This window comes from Prionailurus bengalensis, chromosome B1, assembly GCF_016509475.1.
Source record: "Prionailurus bengalensis isolate Pbe53 chromosome B1, Fcat_Pben_1.1_paternal_pri, whole genome shotgun sequence".
In the NCBI taxonomy this organism is placed as follows: domain Eukaryota; kingdom Metazoa; phylum Chordata; class Mammalia; order Carnivora; family Felidae; genus Prionailurus; species Prionailurus bengalensis.
The window spans coordinates 145,474,673-145,496,620 of NC_057344.1; the positions used below are offsets into that span (position 1 = coordinate 145,474,673).

The 21,948-nt window shown below is 45.5% G+C and overlaps 1 protein-coding gene across 1 annotated transcript in view; it reads right to left on the bottom strand.

The window, feature by feature from the left end:
• Positions 1-315: 315 nt before the first annotated feature.
• The window catches only part of PARM1 (prostate androgen-regulated mucin-like protein 1), a 112,935-nt gene continuing 91,302 nt past the window's right edge, over positions 316-21,948 (bottom strand). Inside the window, exons 3-4 of the mRNA XM_043572470.1 lie at positions 17,852-17,930; positions 316-4,478 (exon numbers count right to left, since the gene is read on the bottom strand). Coding sequence (XP_043428405.1) covers positions 4,394-4,478; positions 17,852-17,930 — 164 coding nt within the window. The 3' untranslated portion in view covers positions 316-4,393. The remainder of the gene's footprint in view (positions 4,479-17,851; positions 17,931-21,948) is intronic.

Genomic DNA, 21,948 nt, shown 5'->3' on the forward strand with positions numbered 1-21,948 from the left:
CTGATGTCAAATATGCCTTAATAAGACCTGAGTTTGTCTCACTGCCTACTTACTGAATCAAAGTGTTTATTCTTACATCTACTTTCTAAGACGTGGTGTATTGTTAAGAGCAAAATCACTCCTTAGAAAGTTTCGTTTCTGACACTCTTCAATTCTGTTTCAAGATCAGAGAAGCCTTCCTGCCGTGCAGAAAATGCTATTTATTGATGTGGGGTAAATTTTCTTTAAGAACAAGTCAAGGCTACTTAACATGAGCAGAGCGACTCAATGGCTTGAATAACAAAACATATCAAAATGTGAATCACTACTGTCAGATGCAGGCTTTTAACAACTTTAATTGATATAATTAGTATGCAATATGTCTTACAACAAATGTAGGTACAATGACATCAAATATCAAAGAAGTTGCACATCTTTCCATCTTTTAAGTGATGTTGGCTAACTCACCCCAAGAAAGCAAGCTGGCATGGGTCTTCTGGTTAGCACTATTACCAGTATCAACTAATGCTTTAAAATCAAAGTTGAAATGGTACATTCATTTGCCAAAAGGAGGTTAAAGGCAAAGAAGGTGAATCAGTGAATCAACGTGCAAATCAACACGGCCTAGTTGCAAAATTCATTTCCCACCCGTGAGGGTTTGAACCATGCACCCTTGCAAGCAAGACAAAGGGCAGATGACTTCAAACCAGAATCGACTCCGTAAAGAACCCAGAACAACTTCGGGGTGGTGAAGGCCAGAGGTCTACTGCTGTTAGTGCTCAGGTATCTATACTGTGTTACCCTAACCTCCTGGATCCTAACTCAGTAGTCCGGGAGACCTATGTCCTGGGACATCTTTTCATTTGGAGACAGAAATCATTCTGGTCCTGGGCACAGCTAACCCTGCAGTCAGTCAGCAGCACGGGGGGTAGCTCATAGCTATGACAGCTGCCTGATGTGGCTACAACAGCTGTTGCTTGATAGATGTAAGTGAAAATAACACACCAGTATCACAACAAACAAGAAACTGAAACTGAGATCCCTTATATATATCTGCATAATACTTTAAATGTCCATAAATATCTTTTCTCCAGAAACTGAAAACACTAGACATCGTTTCATTAATCCTCACAACACGTTTGTGAGGTAGTGTGGGGTGAGGTCAATATGAAAGCAACACCCTCATTTAAGAAATGAAGACAGACATCCAGGGAGGGCAAGAGACTTCACTGGGGCCAGGAGAAAAGAAGACAAAGTTGGATCCCACTGTTCATCATTTGCAATCTGTGGTTTCGAAGAGGCTGCTTGCCTCCCTCCTGCTCTGACATTCTGAGCTTTATTGACCTAGTCCTATTCCTGGAAGGAATGTGGTTGCTTTAGATCCCCTGAAGCTATTTCCCTTGGGTAGACCTGAACAGACTCTCTGATGTCTAGGCGTCAATTATCAGCATGTATTTCAGGGGTGTGTGTGTGTGTGTGTGTGTGTTAAGCAACCTATGTTGAATATAGTTGTTCAAATTCTTTGGCCAACTCAGAAAAAAAATGCACTTGGCAAAATAAGGTTCAACCTATGGTAGTTTATACTGACATAACACAGAGTGTTCGAGTTTTTATGGGAAGCTGTCACCTTGCCGAACAGATCTTCCTGAGGTCCAGATCTCTCCCTTTGCCATAAGGATTTGGAAAGTAACAGGAGCAACAAACCCACCAATCGCTCTTGAACAACAGAAGACTTTGGTTAGGACAGATGTTACTGAGTCCGTGGTTCATAACTGGCCAGCTTTTCCTGGGAAGAGGTTGGTCCCTCTGACCCAGCATAATGACTGACCCAGTATTTATCCAGAAGAGCACCGCTTTGAAGGTGTCTCATGGACATTTTGTCAAAATGTTTGTGGCTGAGGGAGAAAATAAAAGGGATATCCTGTTTTTACTGAATTATCCTTTGCTAAACTGAGAGCCTCTAGGCTTTATAAAGGGCATGACAGTAGGGAAGAGAGACAACTATTCAGGCCCATCACGGCCAGAGGGGGCACCATTGGTCATCCCTGGCCGTTTTTCTGAGAATGTCCACTTTTTTTTTTTTTTAATCAGAGATATCAGAATTCTTGGCACTCTACTTCTCATTACCTAGTCCTATTGTAAAATACCTCTGGGGGTTGCTCATTCTCCTTTGATATGGAAGGAATTTAAGAATAATTTCTTCGTAGGGGCGTCTGTGTGGCTCAGTCGGTTGAGCATCCAACTTCGGCTCAGGTCATGATCTCACGGTTCGTGAGTTCGAGCCCCGCATCGGGCTCTGTGCTGACAGCTCAGAGCCTGGATCCTGCTTCGAGTTCTGTGTCTCTGCCCTTCACGTGCTCACGCTCTGTCTCTCTCTCTCTCTCTCAAAAATGAAATAAACATTAAATTGTTAATAAGAAGAATAATTTCTTTGCAGAGTGTGGGATGGCAGGCTGTGGAAAGTGGAACCCTCCTGGCAACTGTGAATAGCGTGGCAACAATGGTTTTCATGTCAGTACTTGCTGGACCACAGCGAGTGACAGGTTGACCTGAGGGTCAAGTTTCTGGAAACCAAACAGAGCCATGGCAGCAGGTCCGAGTTTAGAAAGAAAAACTGCTCCCATTTCAAGTTCTTTAAAACACTGTGGGACAACAGAACACATTCTGAAACAGGGCCCAATTTATGTTTCCCAAACCATGGAAGTTTCCCACTCCAATCAGGACATGAGATGCCATTTGCTAACATCAGGTATTACGGGAGGATAGAGTTTGAGCCATGAAATAAAGCTATCTAGAGAACACACAGAAATACACAGCCAGCCACGCATGCCAAAACAACCCATAAGCCAACAAACTAAATACTTTTTAGATAACAATTTAACAGATTGTTTCATTTAATTAAAAAGAAAAAATACTACTACTCTGGCAGTGTCCTGTTTTGTTAACGATGGGCATTTCAGTAACTCATGGTTTCTCCATACTATTGACATTTGGGGCCAGATGATTCTTTGTTGCAGTGGGCTAGCCCGTGCCCTGTAGGTTGTTTAGCGGATCTGTGGCCCCTACCTACTAGGAACACCAAGTTGTGACACTCAAAAATGTCACAAGACATTTTTAAATGTTTCCTGGGGGACGCAAAATTGTCTGCCGGTTGAGAACCCCTGCAATAAATGGATATCTGCAAACATGATCGGTTCCTTCTCAAAATTCAAGTTGTAGGGTCTTAAGACTGTATACCTAAGAGTGCTCATTAATTAAAGGGCAGAATTAGTGAGGTAAGTGTATGGGAAGAATGCACGGATTACTCATGGTGTCTGTTTCCTATGGAATTGCCTCCCTGAACAACTGCATATAGACTAATGCCTTTACCCTTAAAAAAAAAAAAGTTTACAGCCATTATCCAACAGACCGGAAGGCAGTGGACCAGCTGTTTCATGGGTATAAAGCAAGGATTCCAGACGCCCCTCCAAGCAGTGGATGACTCTGTTAGTTATTGAGGGCCGATTCCTAGTTTCCTTAACGCGGCACTCAGTGCTTGTCTGCTCCCAGCCTGCCCTCCCAGCCTCCCCCACTGCCCCACCGCACGCTCACTCGCACACACGCTCCCCCTTTCTCTCCGATAAGTAAACTCATGTCACAGCCCTCTCCCACGGAGAGCCTGGGGGCCGCGATCCCAGCCGCAACCGACTAGAATGAGCATCCTTAGCAGAGATGGGTGGCCTGGAGGGGAGAACAGACAAGAGGGCACGCTGAGCTCTGACAGCAACATGCTACTGTCCTTCGGCTTGCTGGCCTCCTCAAGGTCACCTTCTAGTTTCCTCTTCCATTAATGAGGCAGTGAAGAAGCCGGGATCCAGCTTGTAGAGCCAAGCAGGCATCCGGTCAGATACAACTAGGTAAAAACAGATTAAAAAGGAATCCGAGCAGCCCCTGCTTCCTCACCTGCGGGGCGAAATCCTCCCAGTACTCATTTCCTTGCCCCTCACTGAGATTTAATAGAATTTCCTAAATAAAAGTATAAGAAATGCCACAAACAAAAAGTCCCTCCCAAAGTAACCCCCCCCCCCCCCACCGACACAAAACAACTCAATCCCTGGCCCTTAGTCCCTCTTCCAGTGGATCCTGCGGTGGGTCCAGAAGCCTCCACCACGGTGGTCTGGCCTGTGGCTCCGGCTCCAGGCTGGCCCATTTTGGCTGCAGATAAGCCTCCACTCACCTTAAAACAAAGATTCTTTTTGTACCAGAAAGGGGAAGTTACAGCAGCCAGAGGAGAGGGAGGAAAACAAAACAACCAAACCAACAAAACAGGGCTTAAGATTGTCGCGCGATGCGCATCAGGTACTTGTATTAATTCTACTGGGAAAGCACTTATAAATAAAGAACAGTTATTTCTCATCCCAGCCACGTTCCTTCGTTAGGAGTCGTCGTACAGAGGGTTGTTGTAGTTTCCCCAGGATCCGTAGTCGTGATCATCCAGAAGCCTTCCGTAGGAGGAATGCCTGGTGGGAGGAGGAGAGGGCTGTGGTTATTTGGAGAAGTTGGCCGTCTGGGGCTAGCCGACGGCGGCCCGGCAGCCTGAGCAGGGGAGGCCTCCAGGGCCCTCACGAGGGGAGACAGGATGCTTGCACCCACCAGCCGTGGAAGCCTCAGTCCACAAACCCCTGGAAGTTACCACCTGGGAACCGCTCACCTGCTCACCTGGGAACCCAGCTGGCACCTTCCACTGAGACCAGCTGGGTCCTTGTCCCTCTCCTTGACCTCCAGTGCTAGAGAAGGAGGGGGACCCATTCCTATGGCTACTTAATAAGAAGTAATGGCAAAGGGAATGTTGCATTCGGGCATTTCACTTAAGTCCTGGACTCAGTTTCCCCGGAAATAATAATGACACCACTGTTCTTCTCTCCACCCCTCCTGACCAGCATATAGTGTTTTACAATCTACAAAATGCTTCTGTGTTCCATTCGTACTTGAGGGTCCTCAAAATAAGGCCAGGGACCAGGTATTGCTTATTTTTCTGCTGGGGAAAATTTCTCCCTCAGAGCTGTTGACTGACGTGCACAAAGTCACCCAACTGAGCTATGAATCAGATTCCTACCTCCTGGATCCCGAGCTCTGAGCTCAGCTTCCCAGAGTCCGATTAGCACCCCTCAGTTCAACGGCAATATGGGCTTAACAGGCTTTGATGGGTTATTCTGGGAACCTGTCTCACGATCAATATTATTTCTATAAGAAACTGAAATCAAATAGTGATCACTCCTCTGTTTAAAACCTCAGACTGGTGGGGCGCCTGCGTGGCTAAGTTGGTTAAACTTCTAACTTTGGCTCAAGTCATGATCTTGAGGTTCATGAGTTCGAGCCCCGCATCAGGCTGTCTGCTGTCTGTTGTTGGCACAGAGCCTGCTTTGGATCCTCTGTCTCCCTCTCTCTCTGCCTCACTCTGTCCCTCCCCAGCTTGTGCTCTCAAACAAAAATAAACATTTAAAAAACAAAAAACCAACAACCTTGGAGTGGGTCCTCATCTCATAGAGTAAAAGCCAAAGTTATCACAACAGTGTTCAAAGCCCTTCGGGATCTGTCCCGTTACTTTTCTGAGCACATCAGCTACTACTCCAGTCCTTCTCGCTCTTTCTGCTCCAACCATGCCTCCCTGCTCCTTCCCATCATGTCTGGCACCCTCTTGCCTCAGGGCCTTTGCATGTACCATTCCCTCAGCTTGGAACAGCTGTCCTCCAGGTGTCCACACAGTTCATTCATTCATCTCTATCAAATCTTTGCACAAATGTCACCTTTCCAGTGAGGCCTTCCTTAAGAGCTCTATTTAACTTGCAATTCCCACCCCCCCAGCACCCCTGGCTTGATTTTCTCATAGGACTCATCACCTTCTCACACGCTATATAATTTACTTGTTTATTTTGTTATTGCCGCCTCCCTTGACGAAACTGTAAATACGGATGATTTGCCTACTTTGTTTGTTCTTAGCACCGTCTCCAAAGCCTCGAAGAATATCCAGCACATAATAAGTCCTTAATAACTGTTTGTGGAAGAAACAGTGATTGGAAATAAACTACATCCCGAAAAGCCAATCTGTTCCCAAGACAGAAGCTTCCCAGGGAGGATTATCATCATTTTATGGCTAAAACTAATGTCAGGACTGGGAGAACAGCACAAAATGAAACATAGAGTGGTTCTGAGGTTCATGCTAGTGTGTGAATTATCACACCTGGCCACTGGAAATCATGTCTGCTATATATAGGACACACAAATGTGGCCCCCCACCTCCCTCCCCCCAATTTTTTTCTCGGCTCAACGTGAAAACTGAACAAAATGAAAATACAATCTGAAAGGCACAGAAAGCGTGCGTTACACTTACATCTCTGGCTACCATAATTGCTGTCGCTCTTCTATATGGTGTTTACATATACCAGGGATTTGAAAAGAGAAGATCTGTTGCAAAGAGCCAGGCCCTTGCTGAATTCGTTTTGAGATTCTTAGACCTCAAAATTCTGAGAGCTGGCTCAGCTCACCCAGCCGATGTACCTGGAAATTTGAGAATGTTCCACCGTGTGCTTTGTTTCCCCTAACGGCCCACACTCATTTCTGTAGGTGTGAGAAGGAAAGAGACCAGGAATAACACACCATTGGATCTGATGGACAGGGATTAAGGGAGGCCAGTTTTGGTAAACAAGGTCACAGGCCATGCGTCGCCAACACCTCCCCCACACTTAACACCTCCAGCCTCAAACAAATCCTTCAATGGGACGGTTGAGAAATGGAAGCTATAGAATGAACTAGTAAAAACCTCAGGATTATAGGACTGGAGCTCAGCCTAGATTTCAGCATGACTTACTGTTGCACGCCTGGCCAACATCTACCTAATAAACTTGCTCCGATATTGATAGGGTACTCCTGCCTCGCCTTTGTATGGTAATATAACGTCTCGCAGCATTTTACATCTACCATATAATTTTATTCCCATAAAGTATCAGTTGGGTCAATAGATGCATGTCCTTGAATATGTTTTTAAACCCCTGTTTATTCATCTATAAAATGGAGAAACTTAAAATGTGTTCGAGCTGGTGGGAGGACTAAATGAGGTAATGCATATAAAAGGCCTGGCACATAGTAAATGCACAGTAAATGTTGGCCAGTATCGCTGTTTAATTTTTATTATAATGAAACTTACACAAGCACACGGCAAATAGTGGAAAAGGGCACTGAGTGAAAAGCAAGCCTCCTTCCCACCAAGAACTCCTGAAACTACACTCCAGGCATAGTTAAAAAACCCGTTTCTGATATTATTGTTACTTGAATTAAAAAAAAAATATTGTGCTGGAGTGGGGCCAGAGGATTAAAACTCTCTCAGTCATGTTTTACTGCTTATCGTTATTTTCAGGCAAGACTATTTGATCAGAGCCTCCCTGAACCTGCTGTTTTATAAGAGACATTCACGACATCAATACTAGGAAAATAAAAGCAAAAGATAGATCTTTACTTTCATTTTTCTTTGCTTTCTCATTTGAATGAACAGGGAGTTGAATAAATTACCAATAAATGAGGAAAGTGAAGCAAGAGATAGAGATAAGCCATAGGTGGGAATGTACTGAACTTGTAGCTTGTTTCAATATATTAACAAGGCTAAACAAGAAGAATTGGGTGTGCTGGGATCCCAGCCAGGTTTGGATAAATCGTATAATACTGTAGAGAGAGAAAGACAAACACATTTGTGTGTGTGTGTGTGTGAGAGAGAGAGAGAGAGAGAGAGAAGAAAAGAGAGAGAGGGATAAGAGGAGAACAATGACCCTTTTAAACTATCTCTCTAGGTCAGAACTTCTTAGATCATGCACGTTTTAGATGGAAATCGGGAGGCTTCAGATCGGTACTCGTGGCGTCCAAGAGGTGAAAACAATCTCACTTTCAAGATTAGGAAGGTGAGGCTTAAGAAACCTACGCGACTCTGTCCACGTGATTTAATGGTAGAGCTGGTATTGAAACCTGGTCTCCTGGCCCTGTTCTGCAACACCGCTTCACCTAATTTCACTCCAAATAGCAGTCTGTACGAATGTCACCGCTGTCAGGTCGAGGCGGTTTTCTTTACTCAACTTCATGAAGACTGGTACCATTCAACATAGCTGCATTTTCTAACTGCTGTGCTTTGGCTCCCTTAGATGGTAAACCTCTTGGGGGCAGCCTACGTCTTACCTTCCTTTGAATTTTCTGGACATCTAGTATGTTGCTCTTACTGCGGTGGCTCTTTCATAAATATTTGATGACGAGTGCTTACATCAGGTACAGATAAATAGTGTATATGGAGTTTGCTTGGTCGATACCAGCAGGGATTAGTCTGGCCCGTGGCAATTCATCGTGCAGTGTAACCGCGGCAAAGTGAAAATATTATTAAAGAATACAAAGGGTCAAAGCCATCACTTTGACCTTAATTGTAAGGAGAGGAAAGAGAAGTATAGCTAAATTTCTCTCATGCAGTGATGTGGCTTCAAAGCACCCAGCACCGTGCTCACAGGCCCTGTGAATCAACGGCACTCTGCTGTCAGTGCCCTTTTGCGGTACCGTATGGTTTAGGGAGCTAACAGCAGAACCCGGGGAGGACAAAACAGGGAGTGATTTATGTTAAGCCCTGGCTTCGCGGCTTCCTTCTCATATGGCTTGGCTCTAACAGGAAGCAGCCCTTCCTACTCCCCTCCTCCCTAACTGCTGATGCCTTGTGACAACTGGTACCTGTGGTGGTGACGTTTGTGGTTTGAGGCCTTTTCCACAACTGCAAAATGGTACCTATTTTAAGACAACTGTAGCATCAGTACTTAACGGAACTCCATTGTCTTTGAAAATGAATGAGGTGTTTTACTTGTGCTGAAACAAACTTATTTTAGATCTACCCTATGACCCAGCAATAGCACTGCTAGGAATTTGCCCAAGGGATACAGGAGTGCTGATGCATAGGGGCACTTGTATCCCAATGTTTATAGCAGCATTTTCAACAATAGCCAAATTATGGAAAGAGCCTAAATGTCCATCAACTGATGAACGGATAAATTAATTGTGGTTTATATACACAATGGAGTACTACAGGGCAATGAGAAAGAACGAAATATGGCCCTTTGTAGCAACGTGGATGGAACTGGAGAGTGTGATGCTAAGTGAAAGAAGTCATACAGAGAAAGACAGATACTGTATGTTTTCACTCTTATGTGGATCCTGAGAAACTGAACAGAAGACTGTGGAGGAGGGGAAGGAAAAAAAAAAGTTAGAGAGGGAGGGAGGCAAACCATAACAGACTCTTAAAAACTGAGAACAAACTGAGGGTCGATGGGGGGTGGGAGGGAGGGGAGGGTGGCTGATGGGTATTGAGGAGGGCACCTGTTGGGATGAGCACTGGGTGCCGTATGGAAACCAATTTGACAATAAATTTCATATTTAAAAAAAAGGAAAGAAAACACTTTCCCCTTTGTAAGAATCAACCCCAGTTCTCAATGAAGGGTCCAGCTTTGTTTATTGTGACACCTCCCAAAGTTCTCACCTCTTTAGTCGAGGAGTGAGTCTTGCCATTCAATTGTTAGCTCTTATTATGTGCTAAGAAGAAGAGATGTAAAGATGAAAAAGATATGGCTTAGTGTTGGGAAAACACAGCCTAATCTGCAGCTCATTAGTCACTGGTAATTAAGCCTTCAGACTCTTATCATCCATTTGCAAAGCCAGTTCCACTGTCTCCTTTGTTTCTGTTGGTGGCTTTCTCTGATTGTCATTTCCCTGGCTGGCTCCTTTCGTTTCAGTAGTCACTGAACCCTTACGATCTATTAGGCCCGATTCTGGAGCTGGGAGAACGGCCACGATCCCTGTCCTAAGGGACTTTACAATCTCCTGGGGGCCGACACAATAAATAAGACATGAAAAATAATAGGACGAATGGTAATATGTGCAACAGAAGACAACAAAGCAATGAAGGGGAATGAGGAGTTCCAAACGTGAGGTGGGGACTGTAACCACGAATATGGTTGGTGATCAGAAAAGGTCTCACTAAAATGACATTTGAACGGACAGGTAAACCAGGTGTGGGATGGACCATGTGAAGGCCCGCCAGGAACTGCACAGGCAGAGAGAACAGGAGTGCAGAGGCTCTGAGGAAGGAGCAAACAACACATCTGTGTGGTAGCTACTGAACTACGATTGTTTCAAAATAAATTATTTATTGGAATGATTTTGGATTTATAGAAAAAATGCAAGGATGGTACAAAGAATTCACATATGGCCCCCACCCAGCTTCCCTTGATATTGACCTCTTATTTAGCCATGGTGCATTTGCCGAAACTAGGGAATTAGCATTGTCAGCTATAGTTTTGGAGCCGAGAAAAACTGTGACTCTTAGGGGTAGATTTATTTGCCCACAGTTCCTGAAGCAAGTTAGTGGCAGAATGAGTATTCTAATTTAGGAATCAGTTTCTGCCTTTCTACTAAAATCCCAATAATGGAAACATTCCAAACATTGATTTTCAAGGTATTCTTCCCATGTTCTGGGTTTCTTTTAAAGAGCAGCTATTTTAAATTTATCTTTAAGTAACGACCTCTACTGGGGCACATGGGTGGCTCAGTCAGTTGAGTGTTCAACTCTGGTCATGATCTCAGAGTAGTGGGATCCAGCCCCCCATCGGGCTCCACACTGAGCATGGAACCCACTTGGGATTCTCTCTCTCTCTCTCTCTCTCTCTCTCTCTCTCGCTCTGCACATGCTCTCTTGCCCACCACTTGCACATGCTCTAAGATAAATTTTTTTTTTTTTAAATAACCTTTACTTTGAAGGAGTAGATGAAATTTATTTTTTATTTTAAAATTATCCGCCAGTATCATACTGGCAGGCTCTCATCACTTGTTTATTTGTAAACAAGTTCAGAGTCAGGAGGTCACTAACGAAGTGTATGGTTTCATAGATTCCCAGAGCTTCCCCTCCTCTAAATCTAGTTTCCCTTTATTTGGAATAAATGAACACTGCCCACCGCACCCTAAACTTTCCTACCCAGAATTATTCACTCATCCAGGAACTGTTTATAAAACAATTATGCCAAGGGCTTTCTATCCTTCTAGTGGAGGAGCCCGACCAAGAATACAATGATTCCAGGACAGGGAACGGAGTGGTACAAAGGAGAGGTGTGCAGCTAGGAACTCACCCTGGAGAGGGTGGGAGGGAGGCTTCCCAGAGAGAGTCTCTTTTGAGATAGACAACCTGGAATTAGGCAGATAAAAAAGAGGTGAGCCAAGCACCTGTGCCCGAGGGATCAACCTGTCCAAAGTAGCCAAGACATGAACCAGCGGGGGCACTGTATCTAGAATGTGTGTGTCTGGTGTGTTGGGAGACGGGGGTAGATCAGGGTCACTCAAAGTATGGTTCTCACACCCAGCGGCACTGGCCTCACCTGTGAGCTGCCACACGGAATCAGAACCTATGGGGACCAGCCCCAGGAAACCACGGTGGCGCTTTTTTTGTTTTTGTTTTGCGGGGGGAATGTCTTGAAATTTATTTATTCTAAAGACCCATGAATAACAGATATAGGAACGGGGACAATGGTCACAAGGAAGACACTTGAAGAAGAAAAAGCGATGAAATGATTATATAAATGAGCTCAGATAGAAATACAAATTTTTCCAATCATAAACATTTTTATAGATTGGTAATTTCTTTTCTTTCTTTTTTAAGTTTAGTTATTTGAGAGAAAGAGAGATAAAGAGAGACAGCAAGCATGAGTGAGGGAGGGACAGAGAGAGGAGAGAGAGAATCCTAAGCAGGCTCCACACTGTCAGTGTGGAGCCTGACACGGGGCTCGATCCCATGAACCATGAGCTCATGACCTGAGCCGAAATCAAGAGTCAGACGCTTAACTGAGCCACACAGGCACCCCTAGATTGCTATTTTCTAATCTTACATGTTTTCTCAGATTGGTATTAGCCTATAGGTGGATTAAATTGGTTGCTAAGCTTAAATATGCTGATTTAGAACATGACAATGAGCTGCCTAATGTCCATCAAAGGCTTTTTTCCTGTTTAGCAGACAGACAAGGAGCGCCTAACTTTGCTTAGATAAGCCATGGACACATCCTGGGGATAAAATACTGGGTACTAAATTAATTTTCATTTTCATTTAAGACTGACTTCCTTCATGAAGACTCTGTCTAGTATCACCTCTGAACATCTTCCCCTTTTTTTGAACTTCGCCAAATAAGGTTGAACATTACTAAACTGGGTTTAGGGGAACATTTAGGAGGCATTGCTAACATTGCTGGGCAATCACATGAAAAGGAACCGTGTTTTTAATCCCCCCCCCCATTGATTCTTATGCACATTAAAATCTGAGAACCACCGAGGTACAGAATCAAGTCAGTCAGACTTACAGAATGCCAAAAGCTGATCTGAAAAAAGTCAACCCGCAAGTAACAGATTCTAGAAGACCTTAGACTTTATGGCTGGGCCCTACTCTTCAAACCTACCAAATCCAAAAAGAATCCCGTTGTATAAAATGTGGCCACTGAAAGACTTTAAGCAAGACAGGTGACTTCTAAGAGAATGCCCTGTCGTGTCTCTAAATCAAGATCACATTTATTTTTGTGACGGGAACAGCCCCTGTTGTCCGTGTGGGTTACCCACACCTAATTATAGCAGCATCCACATTGCTGGCGATAGCAGATACGGTCTCCTGCACAGGGGATTATCTCGTGGCAGAACAGCTTTGAGCCAATTTAAACACAGCAAACCCGACTTACCTCGTTCTTCAATCATCACTAATTAAAGCCACCCTTCTGCAAGAGGCAGGCAGGGCTCTTGCTTCCTTTTAAAGTTGCAAACAGGCCCTGAGATCAAGAGTGCTCAGAGATGGTTTCTGTTTATGAACATGTAACGTGGATGCAACCGCACGGGCGTTTAGAAGAAGCGCAACTGAAACCGCCAAGTGGAACACGGAAGTCTGTACATCGGCGTGTAATTGGAAAACGGAGCTGCTGTGTCATCTTCCCCCCTCTCCTCTCTCCTCTCCTTTGAATCCCTGCCTACCCAATGGGACTGTTGGCTGCTACCGTTCTGCCCAGCACCTAAGTAGTAAGCGCTGCATTAACAACCATTACAGTGACAGGACGTCGTCCTTCCATCGTGCTCACCTTGAACCCGGTGCTGAAGGTTTCTCGCTGGTACAATTTAATCCTCATACCAATTCCGAGCTAGGTATTAGGTATTAGTAGTAGTTAGGTAGTTGTATTACCTAACCTGAGTTAGGTATTAGTACTATACTACTGATATAAATATAACTATATACGGTTATAGAACACAAAACTGATCACAAAGTGCGTAATACATTTGCCCTAGAGCACATGTTCTTAACCACCCTGCTGCACTGTCTTTGCAGGTGCCGTACGTTCATCACTCCATTTCATCTTCAAAAGAACCTTGAAAGAAGGGTGTTATCCACTCGATGTTTGCAGATGAAGAAATTCAGGATCAGGGAGGTTATCATTTGTCCAAGGCCACTTAAATAGTAAGTAAAAGGGTCAGTGCTGAACTTGACCGCAAAGCCCACGTTCCTCCCTCCACACGATGCCACTGCAAGCTGAAATGCGGGGTCGGTAATAGAGAAGAGCCCTGGAAGGTTCAGGGCAGCTCATTTTTACGTCGCTTCCAAAAGTGGCTTAGATTACAGAAAGGGATGGTTCCCTACGCGGGGGGGGGTATTGTGACAAAACTAGAGGTCATGGGTCCCTGAAGAACAGGAGTGTGGAAAGAGATGGCTGAATTTACCAACGCCTTCAGAGAGAATTAAGATTTAGGAAAAGGGGCAACTACTGAGCCACCACTAGCAGAGCTGACAGGACGTGCCCCTCGTCTGGTTGTGAGGCTGCCCTTTGAGGCAGACACTTCTTTTGCATTTGCAGGGACACTGGCTGGGCCAGGGTGATAGCCTGTGGTCACACGCCAACAACTAATGGTTCCCTCACGGGCTGTGATTTCAGTCACTTTCCGCCCAAGCCAAGTGAGCTGAAAGACCACAGAAAACAGACCGCTTGTCATGTTCTATTTCTCAGAAATCGGGGATGATAGAAATGGAATAAACTTCCAGCCAAGGAAAAACCCGCCCTTAGGTACACACACACACATGCATGCACACAGGCAGGCCCCCATGCACACACGCACACGCACGTACACACACACATTTGTCGACTTAGCCAAATGTATTTTTGATGAATGATCAGTGGGGCTTTCCAAGAATCTGGCAAAACAACACTTGAAGCACTTTTAGCCCAGCCTTAAGATGCACGAGGGCTCTTAACCTCCTTATGTTATCGTTTTGCCAAAATAATTAACAGAGCAGCAGAAAGGGGTTTTCCTTAGGGGGTTTCTAAAGAGGGGTCTGATCACTTTACCCATCCTTAAATGTGTCGTCCCAAAGATAAATAACAACCTCAAACCTATACCACTGGGGCTTTTCTACATTTAAGACGGAGGGCCTACACGGGGAGGGAAGCCATGACGAATTCAGTGTAATCATTCACTGAGTTCACCTCGTGTTGAGAATGCCCGGAGAAGATACACTTTAAATTTTTAAAATAAAACGTGATGCAATTTTCATCAGCACTCATTAGAACCAATTTTTATGACCTGCTAGCAAAATATTCCAAACACAGTACATTCTGCGATGGGAGCACTGTGCCTCATCACTGATGGGACCCCAGTGCTAGAAGGGTAACTGGCACACTGCTAATGCTCACGAACTAGAATGCACCTGTTCCGCTGAGAGCCCTTCCCGCTGACAACTTTGATGATGATGGTGATGATGATGGCAGTGCTAGGTACCTGGGAAGCAAGGTCCATTAATTTTCCCAACAATGCTACCAAGTAGTTAATACCGTGGCCCTTATTTTTACGGGGGAGGGAGAAGTGAGGGCTCGTGAAGCTCCGTGACATTTTCAGGTCACACCAGAGCCTGTTAAGAAGTGGTAGAGTGTGGATGCAAACCGAGGTCTCCCTGCTTCTGGAGTCTGAATTTTTTTTTAAGGTTATTTATTGATTTTGAGAGAGAGAGACAGAGGACATGAGTGGGGAAGGGGCAGAGAGAGAGAAAGAGAGAGATTCCCAAGCAGGCTCCACACTGTCAGCACAGAGGCCGATGTGGGGCTCGAACCCATGAACTGTGAAATCACGACCTGAGCCGAGGTCAAGAGCCAGACCCCTAACCGACTGGGCCACCCAGGAGCCCCTGGAGTCTAATTTTTAATCATGGTTCTAGACTGCCTGTCTGTAGTCAGTGGTTTGAGACAGTAATCTTGAATTCTCGCCTAGAGTCAAGATGAAGAGTCTTTAGATTCTTTCAAGATCCTTTTTGGCAAGTGCATGGCAAGAGGAGAGTGTTTTATTTCACTCCACATTCCAGTGGACGTCACACTTTTTGTGACACAGCCCTTAAGAAACTCACCACTGTGACAACAGAATGGTTCTCAAATTTACCCGTAAGTTCCTTTTCTGCCTCCTCCCACCCCAACACGGAGAAACTGGCTACAAAGAGGGAATGAGGTCCCCAGACTAGTTCATAAAAGCCAACTTAACTCAGAATTAAAATGGTGTATCTGCAGTGATAAACTAGTAAGGAAACCAGCTGGAAAAGAGTACCATTTAGTAAGATATAATTCATAAAGTTAAGTTTTCTGGTCAAGGAAATACAGACTTAATGGAGAAAAAGATTTTTTAAACTACGAAGGAGACAAAGATGCTTTTATAAAGGCTTTTAGACACAGGTGACGCTGGCCCTTTAATTCCAATTTCTCTTTGAAACCTGGCTTTCCTGTGCTTTGTACCTTAGATACAGGTGATAGTACCAGGCGCTCTCATATTTAACACCATCGTTCGATTGATCCTGTGCACAATTTAGAACAAAAGATGGAGGGAGATAACAGGGCAAGAGGAGCGGAAGGGCACCTGGGTGGCTCAGTTGGTTAAGCGTCCTGAGTTTGGCTCAAACGATCTCACAGTTTGTGAGTCTGAGCCCCATACTGGGCTCTGTGCTGACTGTGTGGAGCCTGCTTGGGATTCCGTCTCCCTCTCTCTCTCTCTCTCTGCCCCTCCCCTGTGCTCTCTCTTTCTCTCTCAAAAATGAATAAATTAACATTTTTTAAAAAAGGGAAAGAGGCGGGAGAGTTGGTGAGTGTTGGTTTGGGCTGGGGTAGCCAGGGGAAATGAGACAGGGCAGCCACGGAGACGTGTGAAGTGTGATAGAGGTGATAAATGAAGTCCGTGAGATCCACGGAGGCAAGCAGGCCAGGAGGGAAGCCCCGGATGTGCGCCTCTTGAGGAAGAAGCATAGCTGAGGAGAAGAAAAACCAGTGAGGAGTGTACATGTGTGTGCACAGCAGTGCCTGAGTGACTAGGTATTCTTTTTTATTTTTTTTTTTAATTTTTTAACATTTGCTTATTATTGAGAGACAGAGAGAGACAGAGCATGAGCATGGGAGGGGCAGAGAGAGGGGGAGACACAGGATCCGAAGCAGGCTCCAGGCTCTGAGCTGTCAGCACAGAGCCTGACGCGGGGCACGAACTCACAAACCGCGAGATCGTGACCTGAGCCGAAGTCGGACGCTCAACAGTGCGTCTAGACAGTGATTAACAGCCAGGACAAAAGTAATGAGGCACTTAGATAGTAAAGAACAAGGGCACCAAACTGGAAAGGAAGCCTTCTGGAAGATGTGATGTGAAAGCTTTGCATGAGAGGCAGCTAGAAGAAAAGCCTTCAGGGAGGGGGACCAGCCAGAGCCAAGGGCCTGGAGAGAAAAAGAGCCTGGCATAGTCTATAAGAATTGGGCAGCCAGCCAGCGCACCTGTGGCTCTGTGGTTAGGAGGGAGACGTGTGATGAGTGAGAAGAGGTAAGGCAGGCCCCGCGAATGACCTTGAAGGTCAAGCTGAAGGGTTAGAACTTAACTCTCAGTGCAGGGGGAAGCCACTGGGGGCTTTTAAGGGAGGGAGCACCAGGGCCACCATAAAGATGGCTCCAGCTGTTGAGAAGAGAATGGGTTGGAGGTCAGAGAGGGGCTGTTCTCACCATGGCTGCACGTGCCCTTCTGTCCCTTATTAGAGGCACCACACAGACTGGCATGGCGAATAAGACTGTTGCTTGCCATGAGGCATGTTTTCGCCGTGAGGACCCTCAGTGTAAGTCACGTGGTTTTGAGCCGTTGGGATTTCACAAAGCAGGAGACAACAAAAGTGGGTGCCCATAGTCTACTGCAACTTTCTATTTGACTAGGGCAAGTAAAACCTCAGCTACCATCGGTGATCACCTGCATTTCATAAAAGAGGAGATATTTTGAAACCAAAGATAGAAGGGCATAATCTCAGAGGGGAAAACCCCATTTTGTACAGAATACACTACACTTTCCGTGTATTTTCAACATTTTTGCTTTAGAACCCGTGAAAACCTCCTTATCGACCGGGTACACAGCCACTCATCAGTGTTCCGTACGTCGATATTCAGGAACCACTGAGCTCACGCCTCTACCCACTTCACAAGTCAGGAACCTGAGGTCCAGGAGGCAAGTGGCCTTCTCAGGGTAAAGGGGGTAGTTAAGGGCAGAGGGCCAAGGCTTCAGCCTCCTGACTACAGGTTCATTCTTGTCCCGTTACGTCATCGTGCCGCGTATTTATTCTGTTTATTTATTCTGCTTTGCCAACATTCAGATACTGTACCATCTATTCCGGTCCAATGTGTAGTGCACCGGCCACTTTTACTTCCCTGCCAGGATTTCCAAGAACTAAGTACGTATCAGGAAACAAGCACTCAGCAATCCAGCTCTAATGGAATCCTTTTCTTCATAAAGAAGAAAGTGTGGTGCGTCTCACCTGATCTTCAGATACGCTGCAACTCCGAACACCAACAATACGACGGCAATGACAGTCACCGTAATGGCGGCGATGCTGCCTGTGGAGGAGGAGAGGCACAGAGAGAGATGAAGGAAGGGCATTCGTTTCAGATCAGTCTGTACAGAAGTCAGAGCTAGCATGAAACCCAGGATCTTAATTCTGTCACCAAAATGCTTCTCATTCTAGGAGAGATTTGTTAAATGACCAACACTATTAAGACCTTTTGGCTGGTCCGGAGTTCCGGAAATAAGTCAACAGTAACATTTTTTGCTTTAAGGATGACACAACCTGTTGCTGTTGCTATTGGTGTTTGCGGGGATTTTCGGGGACTCTTGTCTCAAATCTCCTGACACTCTGTTTCCTTCTTCTATACACTTGGGCTCCTCTTTCTATCCCTTGTGAAATCTTGGGAGGCTTAGGGTGTTTTATTCAAGGGTCACTACAAAGTAATGTGGTTGGTTTTTAAATAAGCCAGACCCACACAGCCGGATCAGTAGTGTCTGCTTCAAAAGGATCACCTTGGTAGGAGAAGCACTCATTTTAACGATGCCATCAGATCATGTTTTAAAACTCCTTCTTGGAAAGTGTGTCGAACTTTCATCCTTGAAAGGTGAATTCGGTTTTGTGGAGAGTAAAGTCAAGTTTGGTGTAAAAATAAGGTCAAGTCTGATAGGTAACACCACTTTCTGTGTATAGAAATAACCAGATGTAATTATAAAGTAACATGAACGTTTCATTGTGTAGTTTGAAATCTGGCTCCAAAGGCAACTATTAACGAGCAGCTAAAAAACCCTTTGAGCACGTAGCCTTATGAGAATAGCCACACTGCTTCCAAGTATTACGACTTTGGAGCACAATGCTCTTTTTGTGTGAGCTTTGGATTGTGATGTATATACTTCAGTTTTGTTTCACCTGGGAAATGCCAAGAATCAATTGGGCTCTTGTCCCCTAATAATTAAAGTGACTTTTTTTCGATGCTAAAGCTGGTGTTAGGGACCCCATCAGTCTACTGAGAAACTATTTACCACTGCAACCAATGCATGGGGCCCTTCGTCACACTGGAAAGAGCATCAGGGATCCGGAGTCCGAATATGTAGATCCAAGTGTGGCCCCATCGCGGTTAGCTGCATATGTAGCACGGGTTATTTAGGTAACACCGACTTGGCATGCCCATCACCTGCAGCAACCGAGAAAGAAGAGCTGCTCCACACCCCACACAACTTGAGGAGGGATTAAATGAGGAGCCATGCGCGCCAAGCCCAAGTCTTATCCAAAGCGTACCGTCCTGCACCGGTCCAGTATCTGTCGTGTACTGGACCTCAAAGGTGATGGATCTGCCCCACGCTTTTGGAGATTTACCGTTTGTAGGTTATTTTGCCATTTCTCCTTTTATTCCTTTCCCTCTCTTATGAATGCCTTTTGTATATTGTTCTTATTAGACCTTTCCACCAAAGGAATTAGAGCAGAGCTAAGAAGCAAATCAGTCTACTTACTTAACTCTTTATTAACTCCCCAAAAGCTCTGGGTGAAAGAAGGCTACATCAAACATCCACGCACTGCTGGTTATGTCTCTCAAAGGGAGCCAAGGAGGTCCGCTGCTAACCCTGAGGCTAAGACCAGAGCTTGACGTGTCTACACAGACTGACCACATTCCACCGTTTCAGAGTTGCCACACGTGTGGACGCTCACATGCCTACCTCCTTGCTCCTGGAATCCTTCAGAGCCAGCTTAGTACAATTATCAGGTTAATCCTTTTCCCCTTGTTACTACTGTAAAGATAGAATTGTGGCACGGAATGGTCCAATGTACAGATCAGATCGAGTAGAGAGAGTTCAAGGTCAGATCCCCTTATGGAAAACTTCCACTCCTCCTCTGAAAGGCCGCACTTGGCTTTGCGGCCTCCAAACTGTGCTGAAATTAGAACAATTCAAAGTTCACGGAAGCCTCTTAACAGCTCTTTTAAAAGAGCTTGTGAAATGAGGATTATGACTGCAAGGTAAGGTGCTGGGGGCCTTTCAAGACTCACAGAGATACAGTGGTTGCAATTAGGAGCAGTTGAAACACTGACCTTTAAATTTAATTTGCCCCTTTCAAAAAAATGGGAAAAGAGACAAAATAGAGTTGATTTCTCTCTGAGACGACTCTTTCTTGCTCCCGCAGAGTTTAATGCAGGAAACTGTAGGTTTGACCTTTTTCAGAGTTTCTTTCCTAACCCTAGGCAGTTGGATCTCCTCCAAATCCGTGATTTACTGGATATATTTATGTATCGCCTCTCTCCAGAGATAAATCAGGCAGTTCCCCAAGTCAAGTGCCGTTCTCAAAAAAATGGCAAGCGATAGAGTGACCCGCTGCCCAAGTGGCTGCTGGCTGTCTAGCTCTCGAAGCCCCGATCCTCAAATGGGGCTCTCAAGGTCATCCTACCTTGTTCACAAGAGGGCAGCCCCTGCGACCAGAGCTGGGATTAGCAGGTGATTTTCCCCCTGCTGGGCTCTTGAGGGCAGCTGGGCAAAGGGGCCCTTCTGAGGGTTGGTCCTGCTCCACATGAGGTAGAATAGGTCGTACTTCAATATCTGGACCACTTATGAACTATTCTGCCACCCGCCGGCTCTCCTCACAGGGTGCCAACCAAAGGAGCAAGGGTCCTCTGAAAGTCGATCTCTATCAGGCCCCGAGCCTAGGAGGTCTTGTGTGGCAAGCCTGCTCTGCCCCCCACGGCAGCTACCTTCTGAAGCAGCGAAGCAGCGGGGAACCTCATCCTGGGAAGTTCCGCACCTCGGGGCATCATGGTTCCAGCATAATGGGTTGCTGAGCCAACATTAGCACAACTTTTATGGTAACTGAAAAGGCTTGATTTCCTCCTGGTGAAAACAAATGTCACTTCCCCCCAGAGTTCTGTTTAAGCCAAACTGGAATTTCCCTTCTCCTCCTACTTAGTCTTTTTTCAAAGAGGGGCAGGGAGAGAGAAAAGGAGGAAGGTGTGGCCGGCCAGGGAAGGCTTTGCCCTGTGAGGAAGGTATGGACACTTGTGGGCAGGGTGCTGTGAGTGGGGGATGGGGAGGAGGCTGGCATTTCACTTCCTCCTTACTGGGGTTTGCCAGTTACCGACTGGGTGTGACTCATGCTGAAAAGCCCTGGAGCCAGAAGGAATTAGAGAGAATTGGAGGAAACTTATCTGTATATTTTACAAGCTGAGACGCAAGAATATTCCACGGTGCTAGCACATTCCACTATGCCAACATGTTCGGCCTGACCGGAGGGTTGCTGAAGATCCACGCAAAGCCTCCTTGAAAACTGGGCCTCTCTGGAGGCTGGGATTTCTCAGGGTGCCATTTTGCCACTTTCACAACAACTCAGAACAAAAATAAACAAGCTAAAGGACAACCGTAGTTGTCTCTGCACGCAGGTTACTTTGGGCCAGTGCGTGCCCAGAGCCTTACGGCCATCAGGTCATTTAAGTCTCTTTAGGAGATGAGTGGAATTATCCCCACTTTATGGATGAGAAAGTTAGGGCTCAGGGAAATGAAGAGCCTGGTTCAGATCTTACAGTCTGATAAATGGTTACGCTAACATCTGAACCTGGACTATTTCATCGCACGCTTTGTATTTGTAATCACTAATATACACGTTACGTCCACTGGCCCTTCTCTTAGCTTGGCCAGCTCCTTCTCTTTCCTCATGACCTAACTAAATATCAACCCTTCCGAGCGGCTTTCTTAACACCCCCACACGAATTACCACGTTACTGTGGGTTCTCAACTCTTCGTGTCCACTTCTTTCAAATGCTGTGTGTTGCGTTTATAAGCTTCCCCAGGCAGGTTCTAACCATATTCATCTCTTCCTCTTCTTCCTGCCCTCTCAACCCCAGATGCAGTCTCTAGTCCACAGTGGGTACTTGACTCATTTATTTAATGCTGAATGACGAAATGTAATGTTGGCAAAAAAAGAGAGAGAGAGAGAACTGGCAGTTTTGGAGCCCCATCACTGTGCTGAGAAAGTTCCCAAGCAGCAGGTTTTCTGTCTACCCATCTTGGAATCCCCTGCCCCAGGTCTTACCTGATTATCTACATGAATGACTC